This window comes from Cotesia typhae, unplaced genomic scaffold (genome assembly GCF_013202065.1).
Source record: "Cotesia typhae breed Kobodo isofemale line unplaced genomic scaffold, CoteBio_Ctyphae contig_4, whole genome shotgun sequence".
In the NCBI taxonomy this organism is placed as follows: domain Eukaryota; kingdom Metazoa; phylum Arthropoda; class Insecta; order Hymenoptera; family Braconidae; genus Cotesia; species Cotesia typhae.
Window position 1 is genome coordinate 10,382,507 of NW_027423748.1, and position 16,609 is coordinate 10,399,115.

The window sequence follows — 16,609 nt, forward strand, 5'->3', positions numbered from 1 at the left end:
ATTTATAATTAAAGTGTCTTGAATGTCTAAAATATTCTAAGCTAAAAACTTAACAATAATTAAAATATTTTTCCTAATAATAATTAATGTACACAAATAAGTACGTAAAACAAAATAAATTTTAAGTATAAAAAGTCTTAAAAAATAAAGTCTCAATATAAATAATTGTTCATTTGTAAAACATAAAAGACACTTTGATTATTTAAAAATATATTAAAGTATATTTGGCACATTAAGTAGGAGTTAATTAATTTAAATGTTTAACTATTTTCATTGGCAATAGAAGAAGACTCTTGATCAAGATTAACAGTAAACACGGGGCTGTCTGAATGGTTTTTTAAATTAACTAACTCGCTGTCGGAACCGCTACTCGATTCAATAGCGCTAGAGCTGCTGTTAGACCTTGCAGTGGGTGGTAATAAGAATATTAATGACAGCGCGATTATTACGTGCCACATACTGTGTGTGTACTGATAATTAGCCTCCGTTTCGACAGTCGTAAATAACAGCAAACCAATACTCGCCAGTCCTAAGCCTATAAACAATTTAACGAGCAAATTACGCGACAATTTTCGTATTTTCAATTTGTAAAAATTATAAACTAATGATCCAATAGGGATTACGATACCGATTGCTAAAGGCACTAATATACTTGTCAGTCCAGTCTTGTTGGACTCGACGCAAAATGCAATTATAAATACGCCAAACATGTGACAGACTGGGACTAGGTAGAGTGGAAGACGTGCTATCGCGACCAGGGTTACCCAGAATGCTAGGATGCTTGAAAAAAAATCGCAGTATTGGAGAACTTCGTAGTTTGCGATGCAGTAGGTCATGAATTTTTGATCACACGCGTGGTATAAGGAAGAAAATAACATCGTGGAAAAATATACCAGGGACTCGGTGTAGAGCTTGCGGTTTATTGCCAAGTAAATAGCGGGTAAGAAAAATCCATTGCTTAAAATCAGCATTAAAAATGACATTAGCAGTGATGAATGGATATTTACGTTAGTGTCGTCTGTACAGCCCCATCCTTTGTATCCTGAAATATTTTTTTGGCAATTTTTAGTATTAATTAATTTTTACATTAAGAATTAACAGAAAAAATTTACTTAAAAAAAAAAAAAATACGGATTATTAGGATAAGAAATTAATTTGTTATAAATTTTATTTCTTAGCTAAGGAAATAAAATTTTCAACAAATTAATTTTTTATTACAACATTTTTTTAAAAAATCTATTTTTTCTCTCAATGTATTAATCCAAAAAAAGCTTTATAATAATTTTTAATTAATATTTACCGCCAAAACAACTACAAGTTGTATAATGAAGCAATCCACGATGAATTTCTTCACAAATTCCATGATTACCGCAAGATTGTGACCCGGAAAAAACACATTGTCTTGTATGAATATTCAACGATACCAATATTTCATTAACATCACAAGCAACGACTTTCCTGTACGATAAAACAATTCATAAATTAATTATGAATTATTTAATAAATTAATTAATTTTCTAATAAATGTTTAAAAAAAAAAAAAAAAAATACGTACCCATTATTTAAACATCTAGTTTGCAAAGCAACATGCCAGGTATCGGGCTGAGGATAGGGTATCAATAAATGGGCATCGCGTCTATCAATAGAAGAGAGATTCATCATCATTCGATTGTCATGGCAAACAATTAGCCCATTATGGCGATCAGGTACTTGAGAACGACGAACACAGGCAATAACAATGACCTGCTGTTGCGTCGCAAATTTATCAACTTCCAAATGCACTCCGATGTCCAACGAGCCGCCGACATCCACCAGCGGTAGTATGTTAAACTGCGCAATCACTGGATAATTATCAGTCAATAAGATCCACGGAGTAAGCCACTCTCGTCCTTGGAACAAATATACGCCAGAAAAAGTCTGGATCTGCTTTACTCGGATCAGCTGGAACCGACGAGGACACGGGTCGTCTTTGTTCTCATTTTCTAGACCATGAGAATTCTTGTCGCTTATCATTAGTTGGTGGCTTGTGTAATTTATACTTATATTTGAGACCCAATAATGCATTAATGCATTTTCTGTTATTTTAATTGGACATTCTGAGGATGTAAATTATAATTGATTATTAAAAAAATTTTTTTTAGCGTATCTTTAAATAATTATTAATTCTTACCAGAAATAGATACTTTAACATTAAATTCAACTATACTGTCAGATACTACTAGTAAATAATAATAACTATCATCGTGAGGAGTACGTTCAGTAAACGTATGTGTAGTATTTACTGACAAATTGTTCATTTTATAACTGTTAGTATGATTAAAAACCGGCATTGTACGTCCTTGCAATGCTAATCCTTTTATACAATTTTTGGACGTTTTATTTAAAGATGCAATTTTAAATTTACAATCCCATATTTTTACATCAAACGTCCACGTTCCTGATGATATAAATATCCTGTAAAATATTTTTATTAATATTTAAAAATTAAAAAAAACAAAAATTTATTTTATTACTTGTAATACGTTGAAGGCTGACTAGTGGTCATAGTATTTTCATGACCAATTGGTATACTCTGTATGCCATTAGCTTGCAACCAAACAGCTACTGAACCAATGCTATAATGACACTTGTGTCCGATTCCCTGCAATATAATTTATTTTTTATTTTTTTCATCAATTAAATTAATAAATAAATAAATATATAAAAAAAAATAACCTCCTGTTGAACTTTTTCATCCCAATGGCTCATATAAGCCCCAACAAACCAGTCACCGGGTTCTGGGCTGTTGACAGGAACTATCGTTGTCGTCTGGAAGTCATAGGCTGTGACAGCTGTCACCCTGATGGTGTCATTCCTCGCTGGGTACATATTTGGTGGGAATGACTCATTATTCGCTGTTATCACTGGGTAACTGCCCCATTGCAAGTATCTGAAGCGATTTTTCAAGTAAATAAATATTTAACTATTTTTAAATTACTTAAAAGTAATATTTAAGTGTGAAAATTGACTTACATGTGTACTTCACGTGGTACACAATTTTTTCCGTCCATAAAAGCCGCAAACTGCCATGTAGCTCGATAAACTTCTTTGGGAACTGTGTAATGGAACGTAGCAACATCACTGTAGCTTTTGAAAGCATGCAAAGCACCCTCCTGACTCGCTTCTGGCATCAAACTGGTGACATCTGAAATGAAGAGTTAATTATTTTATTTTATTTTTAAAATATTTTTTAATAAAGAAATTATTTTTTTAAAATTTCTGCTGGCCAATTTTTTTTTTGCCATAATTTAATGAAATTAAAATTAGCTGACAGTGAAAAATTTTTATTAACTAATAATAACTTAATTTTAATTTAATTTATTTGTTTCAAAAATTATAAACTATCTGCTAAATTAATTTTAATAAATAAATAAATAAATGACTTACTGCTGCAGGATAATAAAAGTAATCCAATGTAAATAATTAGTTCATACTGAGTTTTCAAAATTTTAAACAGCATGACACTTGTCATACTTTTGGATTCAATTGAATTAATTATTTAGAGGGTTGCGAAGCAATACATGAGATTTTAATTGAAAAAATTTTTAAGTTCAAGGACTACTTGGTATTGAACGGATTAACACACTTTGTTGACATGCTTGAATAATTTATTTTTTAATATTAACACACAAAAATACATGGTTTTATTCTTTTAAAACCACTGAGTATCACACCGAGACATTTAATTTATTAAGGGTATAAGAATTTAAAAATATATTTTTAATTTATTGATAAATTGAACACTTGTGGTAAGTCCTAGTCCTAGTTCTATATATACATTGTATTGTATATATATTTAATATTATGACATGTGTCATATACATGGTTAAGGGTATATTTTCAAGTAATTCTAAATGAATTTCATTAGTCAATGACCTTTTTTTAAAAGTTGCGATTTAATTGCATTACCAATCAAATTTCAGTTATTTAAAAACTCTCTCAAGTGTTTTGACGTATCACGAGAGGTATTTACTTCTGGACTGTTTTTTATTTGTCAATAAATGCGCGCTCTTTTTAAACGTTGAATTTACAAAATTATTTTTTTTTTTAATTAATTAATTAATAATTATAAAAATTTTTTTAACAACCGATTATTTTTAATTATTTTATTTATAATTCATATTTCATAAAATTATCCGCGAAAATTTAACAGCTGATTGTTATTTTCGCGGCATTTTTACAAAGTTCTGGCGCATGCGCAGAATAAAATTACTGCAACTTAGCCTTAAAAAAACTTTTTAGTATATAAATAGTGAGTTTGTTTAATTAATAATAAAAATCATTGAAATAAAAATTTAATAATATAAAATAATGATATTAAAATCTAAAAGTTAAAAGAAAAAAATAATACTGTGATTAGCTGACATTTTTTTGGTTATTTATCCTCAAGAACACGTGCTCGGTGTTTACTTTTCACATGTCAACAATTCAGAAAAGAGTGACAGCAAGTTTCAAACATAATTACTTGATAAGTTTAATTTGAGACTTTTTTTAAATTGACAATGTCAAAAAAAGCACCAAGGGCTAAAAAGCCAAAAACTGAAAATGGACCCAAGAACCCTAGAGTTGCCAGATCAACTAGTGAGAAGATTGAAAATTATTTGAAGAGCAAAGTACCAAAGAAACCTTGGGAAAAATATCTGCACAGTACTATACCAGGGTTAAATTTAAATAAAAAACCTTGGGTTCAACAATGGGATTTTGAGAACGCTGTTAATTTATACCGTCCGTATCCTTACACCTGTGATTTGCCCAAGCCGTTGTTGCCGCCTGCTAGAACTAGGAGACATAGTAAGATTTATTTATATATTTATAGTTACCACAATTTATAATTATCTATAATTTATTTATTAAAAAAATTATTAAATTAATTTTTTGTAGTTCACAATCAACACGACCCGGCAACTGACCTGCTGTTTGCTAAACAGTTCATCCAAGATGACATGGATCAGATATTAGATCACTTTGAAGGTGATGTAAAAGGTTTGTTATTCATTCATTTATTAATCTCTATTTAAGATCATTAAAAATTAAATTAGCTGACTTTTTAAAATTTTTAATTGAAAAAAATTTAACATGTAAAAAATAAAAAAAAATTCTGAATTTAATTAATTAATTTTAGGTCACAATGTTCCATTAAGCAAAGATGTCAAATGGTCTGGGACGAAGTATAACAGAGGTCATGTTATAGTACCTCGGTATGTTGCTGATCTTGCTGATATTATTGAATGTGATCCAGATCCATTTTTTGGGGGAGTAAATATTAAATTATAAATTTAAAAATTCTTCAAATTTTTTATTCAAAAATATTTAAATTAAATTTTTTTTTTTGCAGAAATATAATTGGTATTACACTGGCGGGTCTATAAATAACATTTATTTCAACAATTCAAATTTATTAATCTTTCCATTTATGGAAGATGTTGGTAATTATAATTAATATTTAATATAAATTTTCATTTAAAATCATAATGTTTTTTAAAAATAAATTTTAATATATTTCAGTTGCAACTCCAATAAATCTTGAGGATAATTCTCTGTGGAAGTCAGATTTAAGTAAAGCCAGTAAATCAACTATCGGTAACCCCGTTTATGAAATAAGGCATCATGTTTCACCTGACAACTGTAAGTTATCTTGTGCTAGTTGATTAATAATTAATCTCGTCGATCTTACTAACATAAATTTACTGTCTATTAAATATTTAAATCACTTATCATGTATAATTTTTCCTGGATAATTTATAATTCATAATCATTAATAATTAATTACAAGTGACTATTTTACAGGTCGTATTTTAGTGAGGTGTAAGCACGAGTGCGTTTTTTATTCATTGAATTCCAATGATGAGGGCAAGCTAAGTTTAGAAGCTCTGGATAACAAGAAGAATAAATTTACACCGTTTATCAGTGCCGCTCTGAACTCCGTGGATCCAAATCAATTTTGTACACTTAATGTAGGACGTATATTTGAGCAATGTGATATGGTATCAGGGTAATTATATCAATAATTAATCACTGAGGTATTAATAATTTAAAAAAAAATTTTTTTTTACAGCAAATATTTGTCTAAAAGTTTTCTTAATACTAGAAAATCAGTTCCTGATAATTGGGGAAGTATAAGATATAATTCTAGTCCTAACATTGTAGCTTTGACTGACAGAAATGCTTTGCATTACATGGACTTACGAGTAAGTCACTTCAAGTAATTAAAAATTATTTTTATTAAATTAATTAAATTATTTATTAATTTAATTAATTACCTTACGATAAATTTAAATTAAAGGTGTCATTGAGAGTACCAACAGTAAGCATGTGTCCTCAAGAAATGCTAAATGAATGCGACTTAGTATCCCTACACATACCCAGCGAACGTCCTTCTCGTCATTACCTCGGAACATATCATAATTTCTTGATGGTCGATGATCGATCTCCAGATCAATATGTCCATCAGAAATGGACTCATCAGTTCAGATCACCTCCTCTGACTGGAGCTACTTGCATGTGGTAATTAATAAAAAAATTAAAAAATCTGCTTATATAAATTAATTAGTTAATTGGATTATTTTTATAGCGATGGTGAAGAAGTAATAATTATCTCTAGTCAATTGGCGTCTGAAAAATCCGTAATTTTTAATACCTGGCAGCAATTTGATGATCCACATAGTTATTATCTGCCTCACGCAATTCCTACTATTTTAGAAACTTTGAAAGAATCTCAGTTGTTAGGAACTTGTTTAGATCCTATGACATCAACAAGGGTTGGATTAAGTACAGTTGGATCTATTTTGATGGTTCATGATAAAAATATTTATTATTTTAATCAAAATTCATTAGGTTTTTAAATTCATTAATTTTTTATTTTTTATAATTAAGTATTTAAAATTTAATAATTAATTACTTTAAATATTAATTGAAAATTTTTTTAATATTAATTTTAAATAATTTAAATTTTAATTACAGAAGACATTTTTTATTCTTGTATTACTCACAACGAGCTAGAAAATAATATTGATTTAATAAATGATTATGCTGGCCATGCATTAAAATGCTGGGAACAAGAAATGTTAAAAAATCAAGAAAAATTATTAATACCTTTAGCAATAAGTGACCGCTTTAATATGGAGCATATATTTCAACGTAAGTAAATAAATAAATAATTAAAAAAATGATGATAAAAATTAATTAAAAAAATTATTTCAGAATTCTCAGACACGACATCAAAATACGAATTAAAGGAAGAAGAAAACTTTATGCCTGAGTACTGGAGAAAGCCAGTGTACAAATTGAGAGAGTATAAGGACCTACTGGCGCCTTTGCTATTAGACCCATGGGATCTGGAGTGTGATTTAGGTGATTACGTTCCTGATGAACCTGATGAGGATCCTAAACAACGCTGGCTGGACGATTGGGTCCAGTCGACCACGAGTAGCCAAGCTGTTCCACCTCTGGAAGAAAACTTGCCCATGTCTCAGGTCCTTGATGACGACCACATTCCCTTCACTCCGGTATTAACGCAAGATCTTATCAGTGTCAGTCAACAGCACATCCAGCCGAATCCCGAAATTCAAGTGCCGATAATTAAAACTGAGACTGTTGATCTTGCTGAAGAGCTCGATGAATTTATGACTATCACGAAAGTTGTTAAGCCTAAAAAACCGAAGAAGAAACCTACGAGCACTTATACAGATGGATTTTAATTGTTGGGGTTTTTTTTTTTTTTTTTTTTTTTTTACGAATAATTATTTTTTTAATTTTATAAAAAAGTAATTAGAGATAAAATTTAACTTAATGCAATTTTAAAGTCAAAAAAAAATAAAAATTTTATTTCAACATTTAATTATTCATTAACTTAAAAAAAATTACAAATTATTTTCAACTTAATATTTATGATAAAGGTTTATTGAAACCGGGTGACCACCTTGATATTAGACTTTTACTGCTCTCTGATTTTTTTTTCATTATCTCTTCTTCTTCCATTTTTTTCTAAACACAAAAAAAAATTATTTCGAAATAAAATAATCAATTAAATTAAAAAACTAAATAATTAAATGATATTACCATTAAATTTTGCTGGTTTATAGTAAATGCTGCTACAGGATCGTCGTATTGTTGATAATGCACCAGAACGTCGCGCACATCGACAATGTCCAGACTTCCCACAGCTAGGAAAATATTTTATATTATTAATAATTTATAAAAAAATATTATTAAATATAATATAAAATATTTACTCTTTAAAAACGACGCTAAATAAAACAATGTTGTGTCATCATCGTTGCCGTCCCACCGAGGTATTTTGAAGAGATTGTCTGGATGAAGCTTTACGTTGCTAGGGTTCCAGTCCACTACAATAATCTGATAAATTTAAATTAATTAATTTACAATTAATTGAATAAATAATTCAGTGTTTATCCTCACTTTCTTGAGATCCCTGTTGAGAGCATTCAAATCTTTGATGTGACACCCATCAATAAAGCGCGTCGCTTCTCTCATCAATTTATGCGCAACTCCTTTGGGGTCTAGTGACGCTAAAACCGGCGCTATCGTCTAGATTAATTAATAATTTAATTTAATAATTAGAAACTATTTGTGTAATATTAACAAGTGTTTTAAATAAAATCAATACCGCTTGTGGTTGGGATGTATAAATAACCAGTTCAAAATACTGCGACAAATTGTCTAAGAATAAGTCTAGTCCAGGACGTTTTTTGAACCTCCAACCGGTTTCATACTAAAACGAATAAATGATACCATGAATTAGTTTTATTAATGACAAATTTTGTTGATTATCAATCAAAATTAATTTAGCAGAAATTTTAAAATTTTTTCAAAAAAAAAAAAAAAAAAAATTTGCATGAAATTTTTAAATGGAATTTTTTTGAACATATTAAATAAAATTAAAAAATATTCAAATAACTGCTAACTTTAATTTAATTGATTATAATAAATAAATTTGAATATTACCGTCCATTCTGGGTGAACTAATACGTCGTTTAATTCTAGCACTACAACAATTGGCTGAAACGGGTATGGATTGTCTGGTAACAATTTGTCGCTCATAGGATTTTGAATTACCTAAAAAATTACTCAATTTTTTTATTGTAAAAATAAGTAATAATTTATTTATTGTAAAAATTGACGACTTACCTCAGTGTAATATTGTAGTCTTTTAAGAACACGGTTCATAGTTCTTGGAATAAAAGACATGTCCGAGTACTCATCCTCGATAATGTTGCCCAGTTCATCGCGCTGTGGCAGAGACGTTTCGTAAATAAAAAATCCACCTCCAATACCAAAGCTCAGTCCCATCGCAACTAAACTCCACTTTGTGTACTTCCAGGAGTTTTCTCGCCGACGCAGCTCCTCTTCATCAATGCCTATATTATCGTGAGACGAACCTGAACCCTGGTGTCCATCCTGCTTGTCCTTTAAAATTGGATCGAGGGGAGATTTCGATTCTGACAACACAGAAGCGTTGACTTCGGACCGGTCAGCTGTTAAATAATAAATAATTAATAATTTATTTATTACAGATAATTTTTGTAGATTGTCATGACTTCATTCATGAATTCAGCTGTCAATTTTTTAATTTTTATTTCAATTGACAATTAATAATTGTGTAATAATTATTGAATGATGCAAAATTGTTCTAGAAGCACGTGTCACTGATGAAATACTCACTTTGCTTATGAAATTCACATTTCTGAATTGATGGTAGTATATTTATCCGCGCGTCGGATTTACGAAGTGTCAAACGATTAGCTGTCAAATTAGAATTGTATAACTTGCAAAAAATTCGGTAATTTCGAGTTGCAAATGCCATTGTGTTTACTGGAATTTCTTGTTATTTTGACTTTTTGGTTATGCGATGTTCGGTATTATATATACTTTGTAAAAAAGTGAAAAAAGTCTAGAAAGTACGGAGCTAAGTTTTCGATTGTAGGTAACAATACTATCTATTGTATCTAAACGTACAATGCATTTAATTTTAACAGTTGGTAAGATGAATTTTTTATTTGAAAAATTTAATAAATTGTTATAAAATAAATTATTTATTTCTCTAATTAATTTTTAAAAAAATTTATAGCAATTAAATTATTATAAAAAAAATTAAATTAAAAACGTTTCACATGTAAAAATTAATAAAAATTACAAGTGAAAATTTTTAAAAGCATTTTTTTATTGTAATTGATTTATTAAAAAAATTTTTAAAATTATTTATTACAGTTTATTTTTTTTTCGGGTCAAAAAAATTTTTTTATTTATATTTATAATTTTCTTATAAAAAAACGATTAAAAATTTTAAGTTTTGATTTTTTTATCAAATAAATTTTAAAAATCACTTTTAATAAAAAAAATTTAATGTTTCTTCTTAAATAAAAATTTTCCTATTAAAATTTAAATTTTCTAAATCAAAAACTAAAAAAAAATTTCAATTTAATAAAATATCCTAAATTTCCGCTCTACTTACTCCAAAATTCAAAAATTAGAGCGAAAAATTTAAAATAAATATTTACCGAAACAAGTAACAAGTTAATAAAATATTGTTTATAGTTTTTATCACAGAGAGTTAAAGAGTAGAGTAAAGAGAGCAAAGTGCGGGCAGAAGTTGGTATAGAAAATTTACCTCGCAAACCTGTAAGCAAATTCATTTGACGAACGAATACATTTGAAACACCCTGTGCTTGAATCATGTGCAGGCTCGAAGGGGATGATGTAGACTGGGCGGGTGGGTGGCTGGTTGGTTGGTTAGACAGTTGGAAATGTCAGAGGGTAGCTTTAACTCGCGACGAGTAAGGTCATAGGTCGAGTTCAGAGTAAATTGCGTTGAATTTAATTAAATTGATTCCAATGATTTTTAAATACATACCCTCTGTCCTCTTTTATTTTATTGTACTTTTTTAATGGAATTTTTTTAATTACACTACACAAATAAAAAAATTTAATCAAATTTCACGGATTTCCCAGACATCCAGACAGACACCGACACCAATTGACATTCATCCCCGTTTCAATTTTCGTCACGACATAAATAAATTATTTTACCTTGTTTCGTTATTCTTTTTGCATTATTTCGATTTTTATAGATTCTGTGCAGCATACAATCCACAAAAATTATATTTTGTTATTAAATAAATATAACTAACTGCAGTCCCGAAAAATCAAGGACAAGTTGTCTGTTTTTTTATTTTTTTCTCTGCTTTAATATAATGGACAATCGATTTTATTTGTCAATGTACCGATAGTGATGTATAAATTCATTGACGGACGTTTATTTATTTTTTAAAACTCAGTTTAAAGTTTATCACTCCCGCTCAGTCATATTCATCGAATAAACCATTTATTTATTCTACTTGCTACTTGTTAATTGAAAGTTATTAAATAACTAATTGCACTGCAATATATCAAAATTTATTCAATTTATTTTTACTAATTTTTTCTTTATAAACTTCTTAATTATTGAAGGATTTAATTAATATTGATTTTTAAAAAGAAAATATTCTTTTAATTTTTAATAAACATAAATTTTATATTTTTTAAATCCGTATAATTTAATTAAAGAATAAATAAATAAATTTTAATTTCAATTTATTAATAATTAACAAATATTTTTTATCAATGCGCATTTTATTAAAAATTTTTTTAATTATTAAATTTAAATGTTTAAAAAATTTTTAAAAATAAAAATTTATTCAAATAAAATTAAAAGGACTTTACTAAAAATGAAATTAATTTTTTCTCATCAAAAAAATTAACAAAATAAGTATAGTTAAAAAAAAAAAAAAAAAGGAATTTATCAATATTTAATAATTTTTTTTTTTTATTTTAATTAAAAAATTTCTTTACAAATACAAAAAATATTTTTATTTTAATATTTTCATCAATGAATTTTCTCACAACTTTAAATTATAAAAAGTCATTGAAGTATTTATCGAGTTGAGACAAATATAAAATATTAATTTCTTTAAAATCTCCAAATAATTTGGCGCCGCATAAAAACGTAATATTAACTGATTAAATAATCAACGCAACTTTACGAGTGTCAGCAATGAGAGCAGGATATCAATAATTAGGAGAATTCTTCTGGCAAAATGTCAATAATGTAGAATAGATTTCATATTCTGCTCAAACAATTGTTAACTTTCCAAGTAATTTACATTACGTGATATTAACTTTGACGTAGAATCTCTTGACTGGTGGCTTAAATTCAATTGTTGATCGTAACAATTAATCCGGCAATTATCGGTGCATAATATTAAAAAAGAAAAATACTTTTCGGTGAGTCATTTTGTCGGATAAGCTCGAAGTAAAATAATATTATTAATAATAGTAGGTAGAGGTGGAGGCACAGGTTGATAAAAAACAAAATAAAGTAGATGTTAGTTGCATCAGTCGTATAATCGAAATATCGCGTGTAAAACGTTGGTTCAAGCTAATTCCATTACCAGAGGGAATAATTTATGGAGACTATTTATGTAGTGCACCGGTACAATACACACCAGCCCTTAACTCACAACACAATAGTACACTACTTTTTTTTATCCATTAAATAATCTAACACTGCGTTTGTCACGTGTGGCTTGCACGTTAACAAATATCTTTTCATAAATACATGCATGTATTATTGTACTTAGTACACAAATATATATTAATATTAATATAAATAACAAATGTATATTTTGTAGGAATAAATACATTTAAAAAGTTATACAAACTTTTGTTACAACAAAATAAATACAATAACACGGTAAAGATAAATGACGTCAAGTGTACAAATGTAATTTCGTTTGCGTGGTAATGTATTTGCTTTTTTATGTATTGCACCGCTGTGCTGTACACTATCAACATTGTATGCTGGATTACACACAACCACACATCAGTAGGTAGAGGAGCATGAACCTGTACTGAGCATAAACATGAACACACGCGTATTCACCGAGATATAAAATTAGTTAGTAGCCAATTGCTAACAAACACGTTATGACACGTGGAAACGTGATTAATTATTTAAAAATTCTCTCGACGGTAAACATGACGAATTGGTAAAAAATAATTACCCGCCAGACTCTACTTTCAGGCATTGGACATTATTATTAACTGCATTGTGAGAGCTAGTCCGGCTTTTTATTTTTTTTTTTTTTTTTTATAAGTTACTCTAAGGTATTATGACGACGCTTGTTTTAGGGTCATTGCTTTTGTTAACGTGTTTGGAGTCATTTTTTATAAGAAAAAAAAATTCTATTAGCAACTAATCGGCGGCCTGATTTAAAAAAGAGTAATTGTTATTTTTTTTTTTTTTTATGCACGGAAAATAAATTAATTAAAAAATTTTTTTAATAAAAAAAAATTGTAATAATATATATATATATATATATATATATATATATATATATATATATATATAAATATATGAAAAATTAATGTGGGTACTCAAATGAAAGGTCTTGATGAGTGGAACATTGAGATGAGCTTATATCTTAATAACTATAGATTTTTTTCAATAAAAAATTTTTTTTAACCAAATATAAGTGATAAAAATAAAAATTATAAAAATTTTGTATGTTAAAAAAGTGTCAGTAGATTTATTCAATGTTTCTATTTTTATTTATTATTTCTTCCAGGTAATTAAGTCACCAGAGAGTAGGAGAAGAAAAATAGGACAAGCAATGAAAGAATAAAAAAAAATAGACAAGGAAAAATAAGAAGTAAAGTAAAAGGTTGGTCTGTTGTTCTGTCCTTAGGGTTTACCACCGTCGAAACGACGGAGCATACAGAGAAGAGTAACCACTTGGTCGTAACGCGCAAATTAATGTCCTGCGTGTTTACGAGCGGGCTTGAAAAAGTCGTAGCTTAAAACAACTCTGAATTCCCTTCTCTAGTTTGTTGTCTGTAGTGTTATGTGTAGTAGCCGATGGAAGCTCTGATGCCCCGGTTCAGTAGCAGTCGGTGCAAACCAGTACGAGAGTAAAAGACATTGAGATGAAGTTGAAGTGACCAGAAAGAGAAAAGAGCAGAAGAGCCCGGGCTTCCTGAGCCCTGAGCCCTGGGCTCTTGGTCGGGTCGTTGGTCGTCGCGTCTCTTGCATCGCATCGTTGCCGGGGGCTGACGTTCTCGAATAATGAACGAGCAAAGTACCAACGGGAACTCTGGTCCGAGCGGACTAGAGCGAGAGCCTCCAGATTGAGAGAACTAGTCCATCGATGTACATGTATATATATATATATATATATATATATATATATATATATATATATATATATATATATATATATATATATATATATATATATATATATATATATATATATATTTGTATATTTATATATTTATATATACCCAGCAACCCAACGTGGGAAATCTGCGGAAGCTAGTACACAGCAAAAGCATTTTTTAATGTTCGTTTTTTCGCTGGTTGACGTACAACGTTCAAAATAAAAGTATATATCGAGCTTGCAAATTAATTTCGACATATATATAAGCTCATTGTTATTTCACTCTTTAATCTAATCGCGTTTGTTTCCGTCCCTCTGTTTTTATTTCGCGGATGTATTTTTCTGGCGAATGAAATACTGGATTTTTGGTTAAATTTTAATCACTTCGAGAGATTGTTTTTTAATGAGCTTGTTTTGTTAAAAATTCAGGCTTTCTGTAAATAAAGTGACCTCCTTTTCTGGTAATTTCAGTTAATTTTATACCAGAATTAAATTTAGATCGTCAAAAGTTTTATTATTACTGAGTTACGTGCATTTTCAGAGAGCTTCTTCATTTTTTATAATGTTGTGAGGTTGTTTTCAGCCAGGATAAAAATTTATGGACAAAATTAATTAATTTTGTCCTGCATCAATGTTCTAGCCAGTAAATTATCAAAATTACGGCAGACATTAAAAATTATTTTAAAATTTTATAATAATGCAATTATTAAAAAAAAAAAATTAATTAAAAAGTTTCACATGTGAAAATTAATAAAAATTACAAGTAAAAATTTTTAGAAGGATTTTTTTATTGTAATTAATTTATTTAAAAAATTTTTGTAACCTCAGTATTATAAAAATCCTTGTTTAATTTTTTTTAGTCCCTTTAAATTTAAAATTAATTTTTAGGCTTTATAAAATTACTGAAAAATAATTAAACTAAAAATAAAATCAAGAGTTTTATTACCGAGCAGCCATCCATCAGTTGAACTTCTTATCTAAAAGCTAGAACAAAAAAAAAAGTTCTAATTAAGCAGATTCAACCTCATCATCGCAATAATAATAATGAAGTAATAATTACGCTTCTGATCGCTTGTAATGAGTTTAATTAAGTTCTGTCTGCTTATATTATAGAACTAGGATTTAATATTAACAACTTGATGTATAATCTAACTTCTCTGTAGACACAGAGTCACCCATTATCATCATTATAACTATCATTAATACTCCAATTAATCCCTCAATAATACAAAGACGTTATGTCTCTAATTAATACGTCCCAGAGCCCAGCAGTTACGGTTGAATCGCAATCCGTGAAAATAAACAAACACTTTGGTTAAAAAAAAAAAAAAAAAAAAAAAAACCTCAATAAGAGATCGGTTTGATTAAACTGTCGGTTAACTTTTTCTGGCCATTACTTAAAGGCATAACCGTACAAATTAGACGGGATAAGATAAATATTTTAAAATATATAAATGTATAAATATATTTAATATATTTAATAATGGAAGGTAATGTAAGGATGGATATTCACGGGAATGGTGAATGAAAATGTGTGTGCATACCTGCGGTCTCGTACCACCCAAGTGTTGCAAGTAAAGTGTCGGTACGTAACGCCTCAGTGCGTTTAGTTGCGACAGGACGATCTTAACAGCCAAAGAGCAAGCGAGTAAGCTAAACTCTTATTCTTATTTCAAGTAAACTCTTTTTGCATCTTTTATTATTCTTGCATTGCTACGATTCTACCCCGCTTCATTCGAGGTAATTATGGTGGTGTGAACTCAATAAATATGTATATAAATGCAACTACGGACCTCACAAGTTCAGCTTTTATAAAAACCCATTTTTTATTTACCATCCTATTCATCTAAATTGTTAAAAAAAATTTCTTTTTTATTTTTCTACCTTTATAGACGTTGATTATTTAATTAATCATCCGCGGATTTATCACCAGACTTTTATTGGGATTAATAATTTATATTGATTAGTTAGAGATTGTAAAATCTCCGGAAACTTGTTTTTAATTATTTAACTATGACCCAGTCGCAGACTGTTGAATTTTTAGTCTTTTAATTCACGAATTTTAAATCACAGACTTATTTATGACAAATGTAAATTTTTTTATAATTACTAAAATATAATTTGATTTAATTTATTATTAAAATGTCACATTAAAATTATTTATTTATGAATTATAGTTAAAGTTATGACTCGGCTATTACAAATTATATCATAAGATCGTTATTTAGTATGTAGTCTAGTTTAACCCTCAAACTATTCTATCTTGTCGCAAGTAGAGCTCCCTTAATACATTATATAATAGTTTCAACGTGATTTTAACAATATGTCCGAGAGTAATAAATATAGATTAAATTTAA

At 28.5% G+C, this 16,609-nt stretch overlaps 4 protein-coding genes across 5 annotated transcripts in view; 1 reads left to right on the forward strand and 3 right to left on the reverse strand.

The window, feature by feature from the left end:
- Positions 1-32: 32 nt before the first annotated feature.
- LOC141527140 (post-GPI attachment to proteins factor 6) lies at positions 33-3,790 on the reverse strand. 2 transcript variants are annotated; one of them, XM_074242457.1, is made up of 9 exons: positions 3,427-3,790; positions 3,013-3,184; positions 2,716-2,929; positions 2,514-2,641; positions 2,171-2,454; positions 1,556-2,096; positions 1,301-1,458; positions 629-1,042; positions 33-535 (listed from the first exon to the last, which is right to left on the reverse strand). In XM_074242457.1, exons 1-9 carry the CDS (start codon positions 3,509-3,511, stop codon positions 261-263), a joined length of 2,271 nt encoding a protein of 756 aa, XP_074098558.1. In that variant the 5' UTR covers positions 3,512-3,790; the 3' UTR covers positions 33-260. The 2 variants fall into 2 exon arrangements, with proteins under 2 accessions (XP_074098558.1, XP_074098557.1); XM_074242456.1 differs by having other exon boundaries at positions 33-1,042.
- Positions 3,791-4,261: 471 nt separating this feature from the next.
- Positions 4,262-7,737, forward strand: Taf1c-like (TATA box-binding protein-associated factor RNA polymerase I subunit C-like). Its single transcript, XM_074242896.1, has 11 exons — positions 4,262-4,830; positions 4,921-5,022; positions 5,162-5,295; positions 5,375-5,465; positions 5,545-5,664; positions 5,827-6,031; positions 6,095-6,227; positions 6,323-6,543; positions 6,611-6,873; positions 7,000-7,176; positions 7,240-7,737. Exons 1-11 carry the CDS (start codon positions 4,542-4,544, stop codon positions 7,734-7,736), a joined length of 2,232 nt encoding a protein of 743 aa, XP_074098997.1. The 5' UTR covers positions 4,262-4,541; the 3' UTR covers position 7,737.
- A 96-nt stretch (positions 7,738-7,833) lies between these two features.
- Positions 7,834-9,914, reverse strand: LOC141527417 (mitochondrial import inner membrane translocase subunit TIM50-C). The gene is made up of 8 exons (XM_074242897.1): positions 9,721-9,914; positions 9,187-9,533; positions 9,004-9,114; positions 8,666-8,770; positions 8,458-8,586; positions 8,271-8,394; positions 8,098-8,201; positions 7,834-8,022 (listed from the first exon to the last, which is right to left on the reverse strand). Exons 1-8 carry the CDS (start codon positions 9,860-9,862, stop codon positions 7,924-7,926), a joined length of 1,161 nt encoding a protein of 386 aa, XP_074098998.1. The 5' UTR covers positions 9,863-9,914; the 3' UTR covers positions 7,834-7,923.
- Positions 9,915-15,098: 5,184 nt separating this feature from the next.
- LOC141527647 (uncharacterized) overlaps positions 15,099-16,609 on the reverse strand; it is a 144,061-nt gene continuing 142,550 nt past the window's right edge. Inside the window, exon 6 of the mRNA XM_074243216.1 lies at positions 15,099-15,236. The gene's annotated coding sequence lies outside the window, so the exon portion shown is untranslated. The remainder of the gene's footprint in view (positions 15,237-16,609) is intronic.

What these genes read in the sequence shown, in the direction of transcription:
- Taf1c-like (XM_074242896.1), top strand. Translation starts at nt 4,542, where the DNA reads ATGTCAAAAAAAGCACCAAGGGCTAAAAAGCCAAAAACTGAAAATGGA. An exon ending in ACTGGAGCTACTTGCATGTG is followed by an intron (nt 6,544 to 6,610) that starts GTAATTAATAAA and finishes TTATTTTTATAG; the next exon opens with CGATGGTGAAGAAGTAATAA. An exon ending in TTTTAATCAAAATTCATTAG is followed by an intron (nt 6,874 to 6,999) that starts GTTTTTAAATTC and finishes TTTTAATTACAG; the next exon opens with AAGACATTTTTTATTCTTGT.
- LOC141527140 (XM_074242456.1), bottom strand. Translation starts at nt 3,511, where the DNA reads ATGACAAGTGTCATGCTGTTTAAAATTTTGAAAACTCAGTATGAACTA. An exon ending in GTACCACGTGAAGTACACAT is followed by an intron (nt 2,930 to 3,012) that starts GTAAGTCAATTT and finishes AAATCGCTTCAG; the next exon opens with ATACTTGCAATGGGGCAGTT. An exon ending in CAGCCTTCAACGTATTACAA is followed by an intron (nt 2,455 to 2,513) that starts GTAATAAAATAA and finishes AATATTTTACAG; the next exon opens with GATATTTATATCATCAGGAA.
- LOC141527417 (XM_074242897.1), bottom strand. Translation starts at nt 9,862, where the DNA reads ATGGCATTTGCAACTCGAAATTACCGAATTTTTTGCAAGTTATACAAT. An exon ending in ATACATCCCAACCACAAGCG is followed by an intron (nt 8,587 to 8,665) that starts GTATTGATTTTA and finishes TAATTAATCTAG; the next exon opens with ACGATAGCGCCGGTTTTAGC. An exon ending in TTTAGCGTCGTTTTTAAAGA is followed by an intron (nt 8,202 to 8,270) that starts GTAAATATTTTA and finishes ATATTTTCCTAG; the next exon opens with CTGTGGGAAGTCTGGACATT.